The sequence below is a fragment of the Scyliorhinus canicula genome, chromosome 5 (assembly GCF_902713615.1).
Source record: "Scyliorhinus canicula chromosome 5, sScyCan1.1, whole genome shotgun sequence".
NCBI lineage: Eukaryota > Metazoa > Chordata > Chondrichthyes > Carcharhiniformes > Scyliorhinidae > Scyliorhinus > Scyliorhinus canicula.
Genome location: NC_052150.1, coordinates 156055152 through 156071048, shown reverse-complemented (window position 1 = coordinate 156071048; position 15897 = coordinate 156055152). Strand labels below are relative to the sequence as shown.

General features: G+C 51.1%; 1 protein-coding gene across 2 annotated transcripts in view; it reads left to right on the top strand.

Moving 5' to 3' along the window:
• The first annotated feature begins 280 nt into the window (after nucleotides 1-280).
• Nucleotides 281-15897, top strand: part of LOC119966349 (zona pellucida-binding protein 2-like) — a 116781-nt gene continuing 101164 nt past the window's right edge. The window contains exon 1 of one of the 2 annotated variants that reach the window (XM_038797874.1): nucleotides 281-796. In XM_038797874.1, coding sequence (XP_038653802.1) covers nucleotides 769-796 — 28 coding nt within the window. In that variant the 5' untranslated portion in view covers nucleotides 281-768. Of the gene's footprint in view, nucleotides 928-15897 lie in introns of both variants that reach the window. The other variant, XM_038797873.1, reaches the window with a different exon arrangement.

The window sequence follows — 15897 nt, the reverse complement described above, 5'->3', positions numbered from 1 at the left end:
TAGGAAGCATAACAACATCCAGTCTATTGTTCCTTACAAAGTGACCATAGAACCTCATTAGCATTTAGAACATAAAGTACAGACGGAGGCCATTCGGACCATCAAGTCTGCACAGACCCACTTAAGCCCTCACTTCCATCCTATCCCTATAACCCGATAACCCCTCCTACCCTTTTTGGACACTAAGGGCAATTTAACATGGCCAATCCACCTAACCTGCACATCTTTGGACTGTGGGAGGAAACCTGAGAACCAGAGGAAACCCACGTAGACACGGGGAGAACGTGCAGACTCTGCACAGACAGTGACCCAGCAGGGAATCGAACCCTGAATGGGACCCTGGCGCTGTGAAGCCACAGTGCTATCCACTGGTGCTGCCCGTGTAGACTTCTGTGAAAATAAAAAAATAACCGATTGGAGCAAAATATTTTGCGGGCATAGCGGATAACGTTGATTTTTGGGTATTTATTTTGAAGAGACGTCATTTGATCCACTTTATATTATGATATAACTGGAATGAAACTGCAGAACAAAGCAAATCCACAAGAGATGTCAGTCAGAAAACGATGGTCCATGATGGCCTTACTCCTGCACTCCCAATGCTGTCTCGCCCTGGCGGGAGAACAAAGTGTGGCTGGCAGTGATAATGCCGTCCGAATTCTCAGAAGGCGTTGCTAGGACACCGAACCACCCAGCGTTCTGAGGAATGTTATTTTTTAAAGAGGAGCAGCAGCTGCTGGAAATGGAGCGAGGCCGGGGCCAGGCGGGATGAAGCGACTTGCCTACTTGGAAAAATGTGGGAGTGGCTCAAATTTATAACCAAGTCGCAGAATGTAACCAGTCAGAAAGTTTTCAAACATGTAATAGCGGTTGTGATAATAGTTGCGGCGCTCGCCTATGTGTCCCTCCTCTGTTCTCAGGTGTCAGGTATGATGTTCGCTGTCAGCATTTTCGTGTTAACCTTTCAGCGCTGTGCTACTGTGCGGACACACCTCTCGCAGATTTGTTATAGCAAGTGTTGAAAAGGGTATAATGCATGAATTAGAAAGTGCGGGGAGTTTAAACACCGACATAAACCTGCAGAGTATTTCCAGCATTTTCTGTTTTCATTTCAGATTTCCGCTATATTTTGCCTTTGTACCGACATAAAGGTGGGCCCCGTGTGTTGTCAAGTTCTGTGTTATTCTATGAGGAAAGTTATGTAAAACTGAATGTAACCTGGGAAACATACCTTGAGTATAACGAGTCAAATATTTCATCACAAAGGCTGACTAAATTGTTGGGCATCAATTTTTGGTTGAAAAGCATTCATCAAAATTACATTTTAATGATTTTTTTGAGTACTTCTGAAAAAAGAGAATTGGATCACGGTGTGCCTGAAGGTAACAAGCTCCATAACAATTACATTGAAACCAATTTTAAAACTTTTTGTGGGCCACTTATTGTCACTCTCATCTTTTACTGATGAAGTCCCAGCATTTATACCTAGCAATAATGAAGGAACATATATATATATTTCCAAGTCAGGATGGTGTCTGAATTGGAAGGTAACTTGTGTGTGGTGTTCTCCCCAAGCGTCCGCTTACCTTGTTCATCTAGGTAGTACGTAGAGTATGCAGGTTTGGAAAGTGACGGTGATGGGGCCTCGTGCTGCTGTGCATTTTATCAATCGTACACACTGCTGCTGATGCTACACACCAGTCAGTACTGGAGGGAGGAAATGTTTAAAGGTGTGGATGGGTATCAATCAAGCGGGTCGCTTTGTCCTCAATGGTGTTAAGCTTGGTGAATGTTGGAGCTGTGCTTATCCAAGAAAATGGTGAGTATTCCATCACACTCCTGATTTATGCCTTGTAGATGGTGAATCGTGTCTGTGGAATCAGGTGTGTTACTGATGAACACCCAGCCTCTGACCTGCTCGTCGAGCCAAAGTATTTATATGGCTGGTTGAGTTAAGTTTCTGATTAATGGCGACCCCATTAATGCTGTTGATCTGCATTCTGTGTGCATATCCATCAGTCTCTTTCTGTATCATCACACTAACGTCCTCATGTGAGGCATCTATAGCAGAACTTTGCTGCGATCTCAAACTCCTTGAGCTGGCACAGTGCTATCCTTGTCTCTGACCCTATCTGCACCCCACTTATGCCCCATGTCTCACGGCACACAGATTCCACATCTGACCTACCCTCTGAAGCATATTCAGTGTCAGTGTCTGAACGGTGACTGCAAATGACAGTGACGGGGCTGGATTCTCCGCCAGCGGGATGCTCCATTTTGCCGGCAGCCTGGGGGTTTCCCGAAAGCATGGGGCTGCCCCACAATGGGAAATCCCATTGACCAGCCGGTGTAATGGAGCATCCTGCTGCCGTGCTGAAACAGAAATGTGGCACGGCGGGACAGAGAATCCAGCCCACGATATTTCTTAGCTGTCAGTCAATTAGGGCAGCACGGTAGCATGGTGGTTAGCATAAATGCTTCACAGCTCCAAGGTCCCAGGTTCGATTCCCGGCTGGGTCACTGTGCGGAGTCTGCACGTCCTCCCCGTGTGTGCGTGGGTTTCCTCCCGGGTGCTCCGGTTTCCTCCCACAGTCCAAAGATGTGCGGGTTAGGTGGATTGGCTATGCTAAATTGCCCTTAGTGTCCTAAAAAATAAGGTTAATGGGGGGGTTGTTGGGTTACTGGTATAGGGTGGATACGTTGACTTGAGTAGGGTGATCATTGCTCGGCACAACATCGAGGGCCGAAGGGCCTGTTCTGTGCTGTACTGTTCTATGTTCTATTCTTCCTCTATATCTTGTTCTGCAAGGGCACTCCCTAACATAAGATGGACCAATCATCAACATTCAACAAATCATCCTTTTCAAAGACAACAATTACTCGTGTTTAACTCTTACCTGCCATTTCTTCATGATAGAGAAGGCAACTTGCCAGTCAGCAGGCAAAAATGAGTAATAGGCTCATTCTTGGAGCACAAACTGTCTGTGGATATGGCATGTCATATACAACTGGTAGGTTGCTGATGAAGTGGCAGTCAAAAACGTCAATGTACATTGGCATCTCTGGGGCTCCACATTGTAGAGCATGCACTTCTAGGCCAAGTTGAATGAGCCCTAGTGTGATGCTGTCTCAAAGTCCTAACTGTGGCTTTATATTCTGATTCACAATGTGGAAATCAGTTTCCTTGTACGCAACAAAAGGTAGCTACACCTTCGGTATTGATTGTCCACCATAAGCCACAAGGTCAGACAGCTGGACGGGAGCTGGCATCACATCTGTGTTTATCTCCTGTAGGTTTTTGTTAGATAGTATATTACACTTTGCCCCAGTATCGATCTTAACCCTACGCTTGGCTTTACTAGAGACTACATGTAGAGCAGTGAAGATCTTACCCTTTTCCGTGTCAGATTTCACAGTTTCGCAATAAAATGTCGATGCTGGTATTGATATTGTTGCTGCTCGTTTCATGACTCTACTGCTTCAGTTGAATTGCAATTGGCCTTAAGTAGGGTGCTCTTTCTAAGGGCCGGTGCATACTCAATGGGTCGAATGGCCTCCTTCCACACTATAAATTCTATGATTCTATTCTTTTTTTCATGTATTCTATTACAAACATGTATCAAAACAGGTTGCAGCAAATAAACATCCCAGGAAACATACTTCCCAACAACCAACTATACAGTCTGTACAGATTTTCCCCCTTTATCACCCTCCCCACTCCCTGCGATGAACAGCTCCTCAAACACGGTCACAAACACCCCCCACCTTTTCTCAAACCCCCCTGCTGAGCCCTTTAACTCATACTTTATCGTCTCTAACCGCAGGAAGTCGTACAGGTCACCCAACCAAGCCGCTATCCCCGGCGGCTATACCGACCGCCACTCCAGCACAATTTGCCGGCAAGCAATCAGAGAGGCGAAGGCCACAACATCGGCCTTCCTACTCCATGAGCTCCGGCTTCTCTGAAACCCCAAATATTGCCACCAAAGTGTCCGGGTCCACCTCCTCCTCCACTATCTTGGCTAAGACCGCAACGCTCCTGCCCAGAATCTTCCCAATTTTTCGCAACTCCAAAACAGGTGCGTGTGATTCGCTGGCCCCCGCCCACACCTCTCACACTCATCTGCTACCCCCTGAAAGAACCCACTCAATCTCGCCCGAGTCATATGCACCCTGTGCACCACCTTAAACTGTATCAGGCTCATCCTTGCATGAGAGGAGGTCCCATTTACCTTACTCAGTGCTGCACTCCATACACCCCAATTGATCTCCCCTCAGGGGAAGCGCAGTGGGTTAACCCTGTAGCCTCATGGCGCCGAGGTCCCAGGTTCAATCCCGTCTCTGGGTCACCGTCAGTGTGGAGCTTGCACATTCTCCCCCTGTTTGTGTGGGTTTCGCCTCCACAGCCCAAAGATGTGCAGGGTCGGTGGATCGGCCCCGCTAAATTGCCCCTTAATTGGAAAAAATGAATTGGGTACTCTAAATTTATTTTAAAAATTGATCTCCCCTCCCAACTTCTTGATCTTCACCACCCGCTCGCCTCCCTGCTCCCCCAGCCACTTGTATATATATATCCAATTCTTCCATCCCCTTCCACATCCAGAAGCAGCAGTCGCTCCAGCAGGGTGTATCTCGGCAACCGAGGGAACCCCCTCCAGACCTTTCGCGCAAAGTCCCTAACCTGCAGATACATGAACTCACTCCCCCTCGGCAGCTCTGCCCCCTCTATGATTCCATTCTACTTACGCACCTAACCCTTTGAGATCGATTAGCCGACGTGCTGTTGTTAACAGAAAAGGGATGTTGTTGATTGGACCAACAGCATTTGGCAAAGTGGTTCCACTTGCCACATCAATTGGATCTTTTTCAAATGCATAGTGTTCTGTCTGGGAGGTGATGGTTGCTGCAGTTGATTGCACTGCAAAAACTTTATTGTCCACCCAAACCGGCATTTCCCATCTAAATTCTGTTTGATGTTTCAGACTGTTCGTTGAGCATTGATGCACGATCAATTGCACGAAAGACTCAGATTGGTACAACTGTGGCTTTATTGCAGTCAGATGCGTGGCCTCCGACTGCAGCTGGCGAAATGGCTGATCAGGAGGAGGACACGCATATTTATACGGCTCCTTGTGGCGGAGCTAGCCGGCAGGGTTTACCAGCGAACCTGTAGTACAGGTCCTACCGTGCATCCCCTAATACAGTGGTTCACCACAAGCATGCACATTTTCACTGCAGGACTGTAACATTAAATCGTTTTGTTGCACTATTTGTTTCCGAACTGCATCAGTTTATTCCACAAACCAACCAACCCCTAGCAAACCTGCATTTTGTTACTAAAACGTTCAAAGTGGCAAGATATGATTGAATAGACTCGTGTTTTTTAGTTGGTGGTACCAAAAATATAGCGATCAAGGACGAGGTTCTTCACTGAAAATGTGTTCAAAATTATCTCAAGGTGTCCTTTCCCATTGTCGGATTGGAAGGGAAATGATTGAAGTTTTGCACCACTTCAGGTTCTGCTAAATTCAGCAACGCATGCACCTGCACCGCAGAATATGAGCCACTCGACTTCCGGTTGTGGCTATGCGGTGCTAAGCCGCACGTTCGGCAGCTCCCGCCAGGAATGGACTTTTGGGCTCTTTTAAGGGCCCCCAGCGGTACTTGCTCGACGGTTCCTGACGTGGGAAGGTGTCTGCAGCGGATCCCCAGTGGTCTATGGTCTTGACCAGGAGTGGGGCCAGCAGAATAGCAGTGGCAGCGCCTAAGAAAAAGCGGGGGAAGAGATGGTGGCCAGCCGAAGCCTCGAGGAATGGAGGAAGTGGGCGCAGGTGCAGCAGGAGACTACCCAGCGATGTTTTCAGGAGCTAAAAGTGGAGCTGCTAGACTCGCTGAAGGTGAATGCAGACAAGCTGCTGGCGACGCAGGCAGCCCAGGGGGTGGAGATCCGGGAGCTCCGACAACAAGCCTCTGAAAGAGAGGATGAGGCCGCGGCCCTCGCGGGGAAGGTGGAGATGCATGAGGCGCTCCATAAGAGGTGGCAGGAGCGGTTCGAGGAGATGGAGAACCGGTCGAGGCGGAAACATTTGCGGATCCTGGGCCTCACGGAGGGGCTGGAGGGGTCAGACCTGGGGGCCTATGTGGTCATTTTGTTGAATTCGCTGATGGGAGCTGGGTCCTTCCAGGGGCACCTGGAGCCGGAGGGAGCCCAGAGAATACTGGCCAGGAGGCCCAAGCCGAATGAGCCGCCACGGGCGGTGCTGGTGTGGTTCCACCGGTTCGCTGACCGAGAGTGCGTGCTTAGGTGGGCCAAGAAGGAGCGAAGCAGCAAGTGGGAGAACACGGTAGTGCGGAGGTGGCTAAGCGGAGGGCTGGGTACAACCGGACGAAGGCGGTGCTCCACAGAAAGAGTGTGAAATTTGGCATGTTACAGCCGGAGCGTCTGTGGGTCACTTTCAAGGACCAGCACTTTTATTTTGAGTCCCCGGAGGAGGCTTGGGCCTTTGTGCAGGCCGAGAAGTTGGACTCTGACTGAGGGTCAGGGGTTTGTAAATAACTGTGTTAACGTTTGGTGGGAAGGGTCTCTGTTTCATGCTGTTTTAAGCTGGTTGTGTGTTGGTTCTTGGGCAGGTGAGGTGCTGTCTTTTTTGCGGGGGCGGGGTCGGGGAGAGGGAAAACGCGGGCTTTTCTTCTGTTTCCCGCGCTGAGGGTGGATGGGGGCGGGGTCGGAGCTGAGAAGCACGGGCTTTTTTCACCACGCGATAGCGGGAGGAGGAGGAGGAGGAGGGTCTGCTGATGGGTCTGGGGGAGGAGGAGGAGTAGCCCCACGTTGGGGGGGGTCGGAGGTGTGGCGGGAGTCGCCGGGGTCAGCAGAAGTTAGCTGGTTCACGGGAGTGCTACGGAGGGAGTAACGCGGCTGGGAGGAGTCCTAGCCTGGGGGGGGTGGGTACCGGGTTGCTGCTGAAATGGCCAGGAAGGAGCTGGAATATGCAGGGGGATCCGGGGTGGGGGTTTGCCGCCATGGGGATACGGGCCAAGTGGGGGGCGCTGGCCTGGGGCGGGCAGGGGATGGGTTATGGCTAGTTGGCTTGGGAGGGGGGCAGGGAGCCCTCTGATCCGGCTGATAACTTGGAATGTGAGGGGGCTGAATGGGCTGGTCAAATGGGCCCGGGTGTTTACGCACCTGAAGGGGCTGAAGGTGGAAGTGGCTATGCTCCAGGAGACGCACCTGAAGGTGGCGGACCAGGTTAGACTGAGGAAGGGATGGGTAGGCCAGGTGTTTCATTCGGGGCTGGATGCAAAAAATCGGGGGGTGGCGAATCTTGTGGGAAAAAGGGTGTCGTTTGAGGCATCAAAGGTGGTGGCTGACAGTGGAGGGAGGTATGTGATGGTGAGCGGCAAGTTGCAAGGGGAGCGGGTGGTGCTGGTGAATGTCTACGCCCCAAATTGGGATGATGCGGGTTTTATGCGGCGGATGCTCGGCCGCATTCCGGATCTAGAGACTAGGGGCCTGATCCTGGGGGTGGGCTTTAATACAGTGTTGGATCCCCCATTAGATCGATCCATGTCCAGGACGGGCAGGAGGACCCCGGCGGCTAAGGTGTTGAGGGGGTTTATGGACCAGATGGGAGGGGTGGATCCTTGGAGGTTCGCGAGGCCGAGGGCCAGGATGTTATCATTTTTTTCCCACGTGCATAAAGCCTATTCCCGGATTGATTTTTTTGTCCTGAGCAGGGGGCTGATTTCGAGGGTGAAGGATGTCGAGTATTCGGCCATAGTCATTTCGAACCATGCCCCGCACTGGGTAGACCTTGAGCTGGGGGAGGAGAGGGACCAGTGCCCGCTCTGGCGCCTGGAGGTGGGACAGCTGGCGGATGAGAAGGTGGGCGGGCGGGTTTGGGGGTGTATCAAGAGGTACTTAGAGGCCAATGATAATGGGGAGGTCCGGGTGGGGACGGTTTGGGAGGCATTGAAGGCGGTGATTAGAGGGGAGTTGATTTCCATCCGAGCCCATAGGGAGAGGGGAGAGCAAAGAGAGAGGGAGAGGTTGGTGGGGGAGATGGTGAGGGTGGACAGGAGATACGCGGAGGCTCTGGAGTAGGGACTGTTGGGGGAGCGACGTAACCTTCAGGCCAAGTTCGACTTGCTGACCACCGGAAAGGCGGAAGCTCAGTGGAGGAAGGCACAGGGAGCGGTGTACGAATATGGGGAGAAGGCGAGTAGGATGCTGGCGCATCAGCTACATAAGCGAGACGCGGCCAGGGAGATTGGTGGAGTGACGGATAGGGGAGGCAATGTGGTCCGAAGGTGGGTGGACATTAATGGGGACTTCAGGGACTTTTATGGGGAATTGTACCAGTCCGAGCCCCCGGTGGAGGGGGGGGGGGGGGGGGGGGGGGAATGGGGCGCTTTTTGGATAGGCTGAGATTTCCGACGGTGGAGGAGGGACAGGCGGAGGGGCTGGGGGCGCCGATTGAGCTGGAGGAGCTGGTCAAAGGGCAGCATGCAGTCGGGGAAGGCGCCGGGGCTAGATGGGTTTCCGGTCGAATTTTACAAAATGTATGCAGACCTGTTGGGCCCCCTGTTGGTTAGGACCTTTAACAAGGCAAGGGAGGGGGGGGCTTTGCCCCCGACTATGGCACGGGCGCTGATTTCCTTGATCCTTAAACGGGACAAGAACCCCCTGCAGTGTGGATCATATAGGCCGATCTCGCTGTTAAATGTGGATGCCAAGCTGTTGGCGAAGATCTTGGCCACAAGGATAGAGGACTGCGTGCCGGGGGTCATTTATGAGGACCAGACAGGGTTTGTGAAGGGAAGGCAGCTGAACACCAATATATGTAAGCTTCTGAATGTTATCATGATGCCGGCACTAGAAGGGGAGGCGGAGATAGTGGTAGCATTGGACGCGGAGAAGGCCTTTGATAGCGTTGAGTGGGGGTACTTGTGGGAGGTGCTGGAAAGGTTTGGGTTCGGGGAGGGGTTTGTTAGTTGGGTGAGGCTGCTATATGAGGTCCCGATGGCAAGCGTAGCCACGAATAGGAGGAGATCGGAGTACTTTCGATTGTACTGGGGGATGAGACAGGGGTGTCCCCCGTCCCCCTTGCTCTTTGCATTGGCAATTGAGCCCCTGGCCATGGTGTTGAGGGAGTCGAGGAATTGGAGGGGTCTGGTGCGTGGTGGGGAGAAGCACCGAGTGTCACTATACGCAGATGACTTGTTGCTTTATGTGGCGGACCCAGTGGGGGGAATGCCAGAGGTGATGCAGATCCTTACGGAATTTGGGGGCTTTTCTGGGTACAAGCTCAACCTGGGTAAGAGTGAGTTGTCCGTCGTGCACCCGGGGGATCAAGAGGAGGGGATTGGTAGGCTCCCGCTGAAAAGGGCAGGGAGGAGCTTTCTGTACCTCGGAGTCCAGGTGGCTAGGAGCTGGGGGGCCCTTCACAAGCTTAACTTCACTAGGCTGGTGGAGCAAATGGAGGAGGAGTTCAAAAGATGGTACCTGTTGCCACTGTCACTGGCGGGCAGGGTGCAGTCCGTCAAGGTGACGGTGCTCCCAAGGTTTTTGTTCCTGTTCCAGTGCCTCCCCATCCTTATCCCGAAGTCCTTTTTTAGGAGGGTCAACAGGAGTATTACGGGATTTGTATGGGCGCAGGGGACTCTGAGGGTGAGAAGGGTGTTTTTGGAGCGGGGCAGGGATAGGGGGGGCTGGCGTTGCCCAACCTCTGTGGGTATTATTGGGCTGCCAACACAGCGATGGTGCGTAAGTGGGTAATGGACGGGGCAGGGGCAGCATGGAAGAGGATGGAGATGGTGTCCTGCGTGGACACGAGCCTGGAGGTGCTGGTAACGGCGCCGTTGCCACTCCCTCCAACGAGGTATACCACGAGCTCGGTTGTGTCGGCTACCCTCAAAATTTGGGGGCAATGGAGACGGCATAGGGGGGAGGTGGGGGGCTCGATGGAGTCCCCGATACGGGGGAACCACCAGTTTGTTTCAGGGAGCATCAATGGCGGATTTCTGGGCTGGCACAGGGTAGGTATTAGGAGGTTGAGGGACCTGTTTGTGGTTGGGAGGTTTGCGAGCCTGGGTGAGTTAGAGGGGAAGTTTGGGCTCCCCCGGGGGAACATGTTTAGGTACATGCAGGTTAGGGCGTCTGCCAGGCGGCAGGTGGAGGGGTTCCCCTTGCTGCCCCCACAGGGGATACGGGACAGGGTGCTCTCGGGGGTGTGGGTTGGAGAGGGGAGGATTTTGGACGTGTACCACGTCATGCAGGAGGTGGATGAGGCCTCGGTGGAGGAGCTGAAGGGTAAATGGGAGGAGGAGCTGGGTGAGGAGATTGAGGAGGGGACGTGGGCGGATTCCCTGGAAAGAGTGAATTCCTCCACTTCCTGTGCAGGGCTTAGCCTCATACAGTTCAAGGTGCTGCACAGGGCCCACATGACTGGGACGAGGATGAGTAGGTTTTTCGGGGGCGAAGACAGGTGTGCTAGGTGCTCGGGGAGCCCAGCGAACCACGCCCATATGTTCTGGGCATGCCCAGCGCTGGGAGAGTTTTAGAAGGGGGTAGCAAGGACGGTGTCGAGGGTGGTAGGATCCAGGGTCAAGCCAGGCTGGGGACTCGCAATTTTTGGGGTTGCAGTGGAGCCGGGAGTGCAGGAGGCGAAAGAGGCCGGTGTTCTGGCCTTTGCGTCCCTAGTAGCCCGGCAGAGGATCTTGCTTCAATGGAAGGATGCAAGGCCCCCAAGCGTGGAGGCCTGGATCAATGATATGGCGGGGTTCATTAAATTGGAGAAGGTGAAATTTGACCTGAGGGGATCAGTACAGGGGTTCTTTAGGCGGTGACAGCCTTTCCTGGACTTCCTGGCAGAACGGTAGGAAAATAGGCCGCCAGCAGCAGCAACCTGGGGGGGGGGGGGGGGGGGGGGGGGGCGGTGGGGGAGAGGGAGGGAGGGGAGAGGGGGGTGGGGGGGGTTTGTTTCGGGGGAAGGGAGAAATGTGTATATGTGTTTATTGAATATCATAGATTATCATAGAATTTACAGTGCAGAAGGAGGCCATTCGGCCCATCGAGTCTGCACCGGCTCTTGGTAACAGCACCCTGCCCAAGGTCAACACCTCCACCCTATCCCCATAACCCAGTAACCCCACGCAACACTAAGGGCAATTTTGATCACTAAGGGCAATTTATCATGGCCAATCCACCTAACCTGCACATCTTTGGACAGTGGGAGGAAACCGAAGCACCCGGAGGAAACCCACGCACACACAGGGAGGATGTGCAGACTCCACACAGACAGTGACCCAAGCCGGAATCAAACCTGGGACCCTGGCGCTGTGAAGCAATTGTGCTAACCACAATGCTACCGTGCTGCCCACTTGCTGGGTGTTTATCTATTTCTTCTTTTTGTAGTTACTGGGGGGGGGTTTGGTTTTGGGGGTTAGTGTGTTTTTCTTTTGTTGTTGTTAATACTGTTTTCTTGTTGTTATTTTCTGTTTTTGATATGTTTTTGAAAATCTCAATAACAATTATTTTTTAAAAAATAAAGAATATGAGCCACTCCTGTTTAAACTTCTCCCAGTTGTCTGCTACGTTTACATCAGAGATTAGTGAGTCAATACTTTGAAGTCCTTGCACCATGCTGCCAGCCATGACACCACGTAATTTTCTGTGGTTCACTGTGGTTCATTGTAACACTGACAGCACCAAGGATCGTAGACGAAGTTGAAGTCGAACACACGGTACGGAAGGAGGCCATTAGGCCCATCAAATCTGCACCGACCCATTTAAACCCTCGCTTCCACCCTATTCCTATATTCCATCCTAACCTTTTTGGACACTAAGGGCAATTTAGCATGGCCAATCCACCCAACCTGCACGTCTTTGGACTGTGGAAGGAAACCGGAGCACCCGGAGGAAACCCATGCAGACACGGGGAGAACGTGCAAACTCCACACAGACAGTGACCCAACGGGGAATCGTACCTGCGACCCTGGCACTGTGAAGCCACAGTGCTATCCACTTGTGCTACTGTGCTACCCAACAGTAAGTTTATTTAACTAATCCTGCAGCTGCAAGAAAACACTTGTGCTCTACCCGAGGTCCAGGGGAAATCTGGCGTGCTCCTGCCATCTGATGCTAGATGCGACCGCGCCTTCACATAGTCACCTGGCAACGCAGCCTAGAGCAGACATGCCCGGAGTGCAGTGTGCAAAGTTGACATTAGAGCAGATGCAACAAAAGTGGAGAATCGAGGAGAATGGGATGGAGTACCAGACTCCCCACGTGACCACCTCCCCACGTGACCACCTGTTCCTTGCTGTTCAGTTGCTCCCGTTAACACATTCTACTATATTACCTTTTGCCACTATTAGCACTCTTCATCCCTTAATGGCACCATTAACATTCCCCTTTGTCTTACATTCATGACAAATTTGTCAATATCTCTTTTGCCCCAATCTATCCCTGTTCTTCTCTTCCACCCCAACTCCACATCCCCTGTCCAACTATATAATTCTGTACATTTCTACCTTTCTTCAGTTCTATAGAAGGGTAATTTTGAACTGAAACGTTAACTTCGTTTTTTTCTCTCAACAGATTGTGCTTATGTGTCTGGCTTTCCACAGATGCGGGGTGCCATCAACTGCACTCCTGTGGCACTCAGCTCTCTGGGGCACCAAGCAGGGAACTACATGAACCACAAGTGCTTCCATTCACTGAATGTCCAGCTGGTCGGTGACCACACCAAATGCATGCTTCAGGCGTGTGTTTGATTCCCAGGGAGTGTCCATAACTCGTACATTCTGAGCTGCTCCTAGATCCCTGACATGTTTCAGGGTATGTCAAGGGGAGGGGGCAATTGCCCACAATCCCTACATTCCAGGGGGATAATGACGACTTGCAGTGGGGGCAGTGCATCAATTCTCACAGAGCTTCTGTGAAAATCTGACTCCTGTCTGGCTGATGGCAGTTCGCTTGCTCTCAGTGACTAGGGTCCTATCATGGTGAGGCAGCAGGGAAAATTTCACCTCTCATGATCTTACTGCACTCTTGAGGCTCAGTGTTACCAGAGGCTGAGGCAGATGGGATGGGGAGTGCAGCTGCACCTGAAACGTTCAGAGAGTGCACATGGACAATGGCTGGAATGAGTGATGCGAGCCATAGTTGTGGGAAACATTTTCATTCCCTATGAGATACAGGCATGACTGATGCCACCAATGTTCTGGAAAACTTGCACAAAGCACATGGAGGAAGCCCTGGACTGAGCACACTGCCTGTTTCTTGTGCAGGAATCACGTTTTCAGGTCAGAACTACAGGGGCACAGCTCACCAGAGCAAAGAGCGATAGAAAGGGTACAAGTAGTGAGAGCTTATTCACAGAGCTGAACTTTATGTAAAAGTGCTGAACATCTATGCCCACACATGCAACAAGTGCGTCTTAATCTTTATAACTTTGCTGCTACATCTTGGTGTGTTCCCAACACCCAGAGTGAAGGTGGAGAGAGCGTACTGTCTGTCATGCCCTGTTGTCTGTGATGACCGTAGCAGGCATCCTCTGGAGTGTGGAGACCCGGAGGGCCCTGACTTGTTTTCAGGGTCCTGCTGCGTGGCAGTGCCATCTTCTCGGCCTGTGGAGCTGGAGCTGAAGCGGTCACAGGATGAGGGGATTCCGATTGGTGGGACACTCCCGGAGTCACCTGGGTGGATGGTCACTGGGTGTGCACCAGCTGATCGTCCTCCCTATGGGTGCCCAAAGGCCCCGGGCTTCCTCCTTGAGATAGTGGGGCAGCTGCAGTGAGCTGATGAAGCCCTGTCGGCCTCTGGTGTTGCCACCAATGAATCCATGCCCTGAAACAGTGCAGAACAAAATCTTGCACCAAGACCTCCACTCTGGCTGCCACCCCAGCTTTGTTGACCTCAGTGCATTGCTGTGTCAGCAGAATCACTTCCGACATAAGGTGCATGGACTCCTCCTTTCTGTCTCTCAATCTGAGGAGTTTAGCTGACATCCGTTCCTGACTTTCCCAAGTTTGTCTTTGGGGCTCCAGCATTTGAAGCATGTCTGAGTCCAGAGGCTCGTCACCTGACTGGGACTCGGCAGATTTCCAGCCTCCACCAATCCTCTGAGTGCCAGCACCCTGGGATGCCCGGTCTCCACCTGCTGTATCTCTGAGAGTGAGATGTGTTCACCAGATTGTGACCCTGAGGCTAGTCTAGAACTAGGTCCCATTGAGTTGTGCCTACACTGGTGGATGTGAGCACTGTGACGGTTCTTCAATACCGGCGTCCGTGAATCCCTCCTCTGTGCTGTTGTCAGGGCTGGAGTTGAGGATGCTGCTGGTGGACACCCTGGGCTGCTTCCCAGATGTGCCTGTGAAAGAAAGGAGGGATCATTAGTGCATGGAAAGCACCTTTAGAAACAGGAGACGTGACTCACAGCATTGGTGTCTCATGGGTGTTGCAGTGTTGGATCCTCACTTGGTTTAGTGCTGCCGACCTCACCATCAGCACAGGAGCAGACAATGTCCTCCCCAGCCAGCTGGATGGCTCTGTCCTCGAAGTCCAATATGGACTGGTTCATTCCACTCATCATCCACATCATCAAATGCCTCAACAGCATTGGGAAGTCTCTCCAGGGAGGTGTTAGAGAATTTCAGGATGGATTTCTTGGAAGGCACCTCTTTCTGGTGGCTTGCGAAGTGTGGCTGCTGTGCGCTGCGGCGACCTTTAAATGTGGCCGCCCGATGATTGTTGAGGTGGGGCAGGTGATTTACAGGCCCCGCCAGCGATTCGCCGTGAATCCTGTACCAAGTACCAGTGCCACTGCCATTGGCAGGCTCAATGCCACTTTTCCTGCCTGCCATCAGCAGTTGCCAATTTCTGGGAAAATCTCGCCCCAAGTGTTTTGAAGTGGAAATTGAGCAGGTCTAAGATGGAGCTGCATGAATGGAAATTTGATTTGCAAGATAAGTGAAGAGCATGAAGTTAACTATTGTATTTCAAAAGGAACATGTACAATTGGAGGATATCGTAAATTAAATAAAGCAAAGTATTAAGTTTATGTTCATCCAAAAGTGGTGGGCATAAAAAAATACAATGAAAGTCTGTACATTCTGAGAAAAGGAATGTAAAACAATGGCGTTAAAGGTGAAAGAGTAAAAAAAAAATTTAAAAACATTTAAAGCGACGTTGATGACTGCAGGTAGATGTGGTTTGTGGTTATGAGATCCTGAAGTAATGTGTTCTAGAAACAGATCTGTGGAAAATAAGCTGCCATCACCCTCAGAGAAAAATGTTTGTGTCAGCAAAGTTTTGAGACAAGTTTTAGCTTCTCAACATCAGATAAGAGAGAGAGAAAAGCCTGTGTAAGATTTCCCCCATAGCAACAGTGGATTTGTGATAATACTACTGGAATTTTATAGATTAGAATCTATGAGTACTGTTGCCTAAAAGGGATGTTAAACTCTGAGTTAATTAAGTAGAAGTCATTTGGGGAAATGGTTGTAAAAGTTATGTTAACTGTGTAAATGTATTGTGTCTTAAAGTTTCATTTTTTCTTTTTTTTAAATAAATGTTTACTTTAAAAAAAATCTTGACAAGTGGCTTGAAATTCTTTCTCCTGACCTCAGATACTTCTCATGAAATACAAATCGCAAATCGTGGTGGTAGATTGTTCAGGTTTTCCTCTGGTATTTGGGCAGCCTGGCACCTACCATCTGATAAATCAGAATACCACTTCTCAGGCAATGGCATACCATAGGCCACTAAATGTCTACATTACTATTTAAAAAGCTGGCTGATCTTTTCTGAATTATACATTTGTGTTCCAATGCGACTTGCTGCATTCAGTAGCTTTTCATTTTTTTAAATTTAAGAGAAAGCTAAATGAATCATTC